Source organism: Poecilia reticulata, linkage group LG20 (assembly GCF_000633615.1).
Source record: "Poecilia reticulata strain Guanapo linkage group LG20, Guppy_female_1.0+MT, whole genome shotgun sequence".
In the NCBI taxonomy this organism is placed as follows: Eukaryota; Metazoa; Chordata; class Actinopteri; order Cyprinodontiformes; family Poeciliidae; genus Poecilia; species Poecilia reticulata.
Genome location: NC_024350.1, coordinates 25,831,688 through 25,838,064, shown reverse-complemented (window position 1 = coordinate 25,838,064; position 6,377 = coordinate 25,831,688). Strand labels below are relative to the sequence as shown.

The 6,377-nt window shown below is 40.9% G+C and overlaps 1 protein-coding gene across 1 annotated transcript in view; it reads left to right on the top strand.

The window, feature by feature from the left end:
* Positions 1-6,377, top strand: part of pld1b (phospholipase D1b) — a 45,495-nt gene that overhangs the window by 32,117 nt on the left and 7,001 nt on the right. The window contains exons 16-22 of the mRNA XM_008396906.2: positions 2,025-2,153; positions 2,232-2,350; positions 2,431-2,544; positions 3,977-4,087; positions 4,659-4,747; positions 5,979-6,092; positions 6,176-6,225. Coding sequence (XP_008395128.1) covers positions 2,025-2,153; positions 2,232-2,350; positions 2,431-2,544; positions 3,977-4,087; positions 4,659-4,747; positions 5,979-6,092; positions 6,176-6,225 — 726 coding nt within the window. The remainder of the gene's footprint in view (positions 1-2,024; positions 2,154-2,231; positions 2,351-2,430; positions 2,545-3,976; positions 4,088-4,658; positions 4,748-5,978; positions 6,093-6,175; positions 6,226-6,377) is intronic.

Below are 6,377 nucleotides of genomic sequence, written 5' to 3'. Positions count from 1 at the left end.
ACTATGATCAACTCAGATCCAAAATGATCTACTATGATCAACTCAGATCCACTATGATACACTATGATCCACTATGATCCCCTCAGATCCTAAATTATCTACTATGATCCACTTAGATACACTATGATCCACTTTGATCCACTCACATCCAAAATGATCCACAATGTAGACATTATTAATGCCAGTAATAAATTAATAATAATAATAATAATTTATTATTATCATCTAAGGGTGAATTAAAACTTTTTAGTTCCTTTTTATTGTTTTTATCTCCAAAGTGCTGGAAAACTTTAATGTGAGAAAAATGTTAAAACCCTGAAAAGAATAAAATAGTTTTAGAACTGATTAATTATGTTTGTTTAATTAAAACATTGGATCCATTTTATTCGTTTTTTTCCTTTGAAGTAAACAAACTCATAACTTTTTAATAAATAAAAAGGTTTTAGTCATTTTCTAGAGTTAAGTCTTTCAGAAAGGTTTTTTTTTTTTTTTTACTTCCACCCAAATCAGGTAAATAAAATAAAAAGTTCGGTACCCGACCATTTCAGAGGAATGGTTGTCCAATGTGAGGTCCGAGGGCCATGTTCGGCCCTCCGGATGATTTTGTTTGGCCCACAGGAGTGAATTTATGATTAATTTGAGATTTTTATAGATGAGCTATAAAGACAGAAATGTCTTAAAAAATAAATGTTTCAGTTAAAAACTGAAATGTTTTTGGCCCAAAGGATAAAAAGTTTGGATTCCTCTGATGTAGGGATATAAAGTAGGTGAGTATTGGTTGGCAGGACGTTGCTGGTTGCTGACGTTGCTGGTTGCTGACGTTGCTGGTTGCTGACGTTGCTGGTTGCTGACGTTGCTAACGTTGCTGGTTGCTGACGTTGCGGTTGCGGCCGGTCTGTTCAGGTTGGTCGTCCAGCATCAACAGCCAGCAGACTCTGATTCCCGGCCGGCTGCTGGAGCTGCGGGCGGCGCCGCTCGCCCAGGCCGGTGAGTCCCGGCACGACGGCCACCTGGCCCGTTTCCCAGCATGCACTGCTGTGGATTTGAGCTTCACTGACAACCTTTGGTCCTCTGGGTCAAAGGTTGATCTTTGTTTTTAAAAACAGAGAATCTGTGGTGGTTTTTATGACGTCAGAAACTTTTTGTCTCTTTCAGGTAAATTATAGTTGAGTGAATCCAACACTATGATTTTATAGTTTATCTAAATTATTGGTAATTTCACCTGTTCCTCAGGACTTGAGTCGACTTTTTAACAAATACTTTTTTACTTCAGTCGTTTCTTGAACGGATATTTTTTACTTGATTATATTTTTTGTCTCCTCTGTTTTCAGCTGAAGATGTTAGAAATTATTTTTACTGGTTCAACTGGAACAAATGCAGATTAAACACATAAATAGTTACTAATAACCTGTTAATCTATCGGTACCAATAAGAAAAAGTTAAGATTCTCCTGTTTCTGTGTTTATTTAGCTGAATAAACACAGAAATGTTCATTTCAGAAGCTAAGTGGCTGTTTTATTTTTCCCCCTGTCAAAAACAAAAGGTTTATTTTTGAAATTCTGCATCTCGTACATGAAACCATTATAAGGTAAAACATTCAGGTTTGTTGATTTTTGTGATGTTTTTTCTTCCATCTTCTGTTTCATGTTCCTGCTGAATCGTTTCTCCAGACGATTAAAGCTTTAGTCACAAGCAGAGCTCAGCTTATTACATTTCTGCACATTTTTTTCATTGTGAAACCGGATTTTAAATCAACATTTAGTCTTTTTTTGTTTGTTTTCTGCCTAATATTTGTTTAGAAATTAAATTTTCTGGAGCATGAATTTTCCAGGCTTGGAGTTTTTGAAGCTGGTTTGAAGTTTGTGTTATTTCCACACAGACAGAATAACTCGGGTTGTTTTTGAGTGGTTTAGTTTTTCTTTGCTCTTGTTTCTGGTAAGCTCGTGAACCATCTGGTGAGTTTGTATTTGGTTGTTTCTGGCAGACAGACCTGTGGGTAAAACGTCGGTGTGTGTCTGTTCCAGGGAGCCGCTCTGTGCGCAGCCTTCAGACGGGCGTCGGGGATCTGCTGGGAGACACCAGGTTCTGGCACGGGAAGGATTACTGCAACTTTGTGCACAAGGACTGGATTCAGCTGGACAAACCGTTCGATGGTTCGCTTCCTCTGATCTCCTTCCAACAGGATTCATCTTCCACGTTTTACTGATTTTTCCCATTTCCGTCTGTTTTAGATTTCATAGACAGACATAAAACTCCCAGAATGCCTTGGCACGACATCGCGTCAGTCGTCCATGGGAAGGCGGCGCGAGACGTGGCTCGGCATTTCATCCAGCGGTGGAACTTCACCAAGGTTAGCGCTGTTAGCATTAGCATTGGTGCTAAATTTAAAGACCTTTGGATGCATCCAGCTGTTTTTGTCTTTATGTCCAGCTGGTGAAGCCAAAGTATCGCTCTCTGTCGTTTCCATACCTGCTGCCCAAGTCGCACCTGACGGCCGGGGAGCTTCGGTACCAAGTCCCCAACTGCACCACCGCTAAAGTTCAGGTTAGCACGCAGTTTTTACGATGTGATGTCATCAAGTTGGTTTTGTTTCATTAAACATGTACAGTGGCCTAAACATTAATGTTTACAGTTACTGGCTGTAGACCTGTCGCGATAAACGATAAATCAATTAATCGGACGATAAATTAAACCTATCGACCTCATTTTAATTATCGTCTTTATCGTCTCTTCCGGCCTTTTTTCCTTTCTGTTGATGATGCTGAATGAAAAAAGGCTCCGGTCTCTCCACTGACCCTCCCTCCCTCATTTCCTTAGTCTAATGTACAGCGCACACTACACGAGCTGTCGGCCCATTTTTCAAACCCAGAGACACATTAGCCGACAGAAATCCCAGGTATAACGGTTCGATCGGGTTCGTCGTGCCCTGTGGTCTCCAGCCACCTGGGCACAAAATAACGGCTGCAAGTCCAGTTAACTAATTTTAAAATCAGGCATTAATCAATGCTTTACTAGAATCTACCTGTGATGCATGTGGCTATAGAGTCAGCATAAAGTCCTGACTGAATGAAAATCATTATAACCTGTTTATGTCACGTTAAGAAAAACAGCTGAAAACTTACCGGGTTCATCAACTGCGGTAGTAATTTGGCTTCAACTCCTTCCCTTGTCATTTCTATATTCTTTCACGAAATGTTGAATAAATATTAATGTTGTGTCCACATATCATCTCCGATGTCCGCTGGACTTCCGTCTCAGCTGTTTGGGATTCCCCTCCGTAATTTCCCCTCAGAAAGCAGGAGGAGAATCCCCGCTTTCTGATTGGCTACCTGTCACATTCAGCGTTAAGCTCCGGGGAAAAACCCCTGATTTAGATCGGAGCAACGATCTAAATCACACTGCAGGACGATCGGTTATGAATCACCAGCGACAATCTTAGATCGGCCAACGATCTAAGATTGTCATAAGGAGAAAATAGGGGCAATAAATGGTGTAGTGTGAACTATTGCATCAGGTAGTGGGATGTGCTCATCTTCTCTATTTAAATCTAGTGATCACTGAAGGGCAACATAGTATACAGACTTCATAATCTGCACTCTTTGGTTGAATGCAGTATTTATTTCCACTTTGGCTTTATGTTGTTTAGTTTTTATTCAAGTGCGTTTTTTGTTAATGGAGACTGAGAATCCATTTTGTTTTTGGTTGTTTTATTTAGTTTATCAGTTCCAGTGTTATGTGTTGTTTTGAAAATAAAGTGTATCTATGGCAGGAAATCACATGCATTATTAGTCATTTCCATTAAATCAGTGTCAAAAGGTCTTGAAACAATATTATCGTTTATCGCAATACTTTTTAAATCGTCCAACAAAATTTGTTATCGTGACGGGCCTACTGGTGGTTTCTCCTCTTGTTTCTTGTTTCATGCTAACTCTGAAGAATTAGCTTACAGTAAATCTCTCTCTCTCTCTCTCCTCAGATCCTTCGCTCGGCCTCAGACTGGTCAGCCGGCATCAAATACCACGAGGAGTCCATCCACAACGCGTACGTCCACGCCATCGAGAACAGCCAGCACTTCGTTTACATCGAGGTATCGCCCACTGATTCACGACACAAATCTGTTGGCAGGTTCTTGACTTCCATGTGTCGCGATTTAAATGTAGATTAAGCTATTAATCAATGAATCACACGATAAATTAGTATCAGGATTTATCGTTTCTGTCTTTCCACCAAACACTGGAAGAGAAAAATCTTCAGTCTGGTGTTTTGACCTCGGTGTCTGTTTTATTCGTTTTTTTGTATTTTTACTTTGGATATTTTCCAGTTCTAGTGTAAAAATATTTCTTAGAAATTAAAGTTTATTGATTTTTGAGAGGGAATTATTGCATTATTACACAATTATATCAAATGAATAAATATCACTTGAAAATCACCAATATTATCTCAATATCAGTTTATCATCCAGAAACATTTGTTATCGTGACGTTTAGCTGCCTGGACTCATGAAGCTGCATTTCTAATGACCGTGATGCTGAAGCTGGCGGAGAGTTGAGCGTTTAACTCGGATTCATCCTGCGGTGGATTCTTACTTTTAAATTCTCTTCATTTTTTCTGATGAACGATGCAGGTGGTGATGATCTGAACGTTTTCTGTTCCTCCAGAATCAGTTCTTCATCAGCTGCGCAGAAAACAAGCTGGTTTACAACAAGATCGGCGACGCGATAGCGGAGCGCATCAAAAAGGCTTACAGGTCAGAGGTCGTGACCCTTTATGACCCGGTTGTTGCTGCTGTGTGTGATCTGGCTTAAAGTACGCGCACACACACACTGTGTCGGTGTGTGAACAGTGCAGAGTCGACATTAAAGGCGTCGGCGTGATGAAAGTGTTGATCAGTTTCTATTTTCAGCTTCATAAAGTTACAGAAAATTATCTGATTGTTTTTATTTACTTATTCATTTCAAATCAGGCAATAAATGTTTCTGTTTATTCGATCAGGACAATGCACATCAGGAACAATTAACGGCCATTTAAATATCCAGGAATTTAAACAATAGCAAAATCATTTATGAAGTTAGAATTGTTCTTGAATTTCAGTCGGAGACCCAATCAGTCATCCCAGGGGCCACAAATGGCCCCCACACCTCACTTTGAACACCGCTGTTGGACGTTGGAGGTTTGACCAATCAGAGCCCGGCTCTGATGTCTGAACCAGGTGTTTCATGAAGGGAAGCAGAACCAGCAGCTGATCATGTCGCTGAAACAAAAACTGTGAAGATGGACGGATGACAGGAAGCTGCAGTTCAGCCTGAATGTCACTTCCTCTGGGTTTCACGACTCCTCCCAGTTCACCCAGTTCAGCAGACTTGACCTCTCCAGTTTCTTATTCAAGCAGGTTATTTATATTTAATTGTAGGGTTTGATTCTGTTTTAATTTTATTTATCATCTTAGTTTTGGTTAAATTAAACTTCCAGCTCAGGCTGAGCACTGCGTCACCATGACAACCACAACCTGCAGGAACGCCGCAGGTTGAGCAACGCTGGATTGCTTACAGCCGCATCCTCCAACTTTTCCCTGTAAATATGTTTAGAGTCTTCTCTGTCTTAAATCACAGTTTAAAAAGTCTGAATCTGGTAAAACCTGGAGAGTTTTGACCCACAGAGGCTGAAGTGGGGTTGGTGGGGGTGGAATCTGTTACCCGAAATTCACATTTTGGACATTTTTATTCTTCCATAAATACAAATAATTCTTCTGAAAAAGTTTCCCTTTTATAAAACACATCAACAATTTGATTTGTTTCACTAACTGCTCACAGTTTTTATTGAATAATCTACCAATTCTGACAATTAGACAGTTTGGGGCATTTAAACATCATGAGTAGGAATTTATTGTGGCAATAAAATAACTAACGTATCACGATAAATGCAGGAAGTGATGTAATGAAACCAAGATGGCGCTCTCAGTGTTGACGTTGTCGCTGCAGGGAGGGAGCGAAGTACCGCGTCTACGTGGTGACGCCTCTGCTGCCGGGCTTCGAGGGCGACATCAACACGGGGGGCGGCAGCGCCATCCAGGCGGTGATGCACTTCAACTACAGGTGAGGCGGGCGGCTCCGCCATCATCATCATCATCATCATCATCATCATCATCTTCCTCATCTCTGCTGCTCTCTGTCTGCAGGACGATGAACAAAGGAGAGCACTCCATCATCTCCCAGCTGAAAACTGAGAGTAAGGCTCTGACCTCTGGCGCTTAGGGTCTTAATGAAAATCTGACGCCGTTTGGTTCGACCCCAGGGATGCCAGGGTTCAGAGGTCATCCATCAGAAACAGCTGCACCAACGGAGTTGATTGAGGACAAACTTTAGATTTTGTAAATGTGA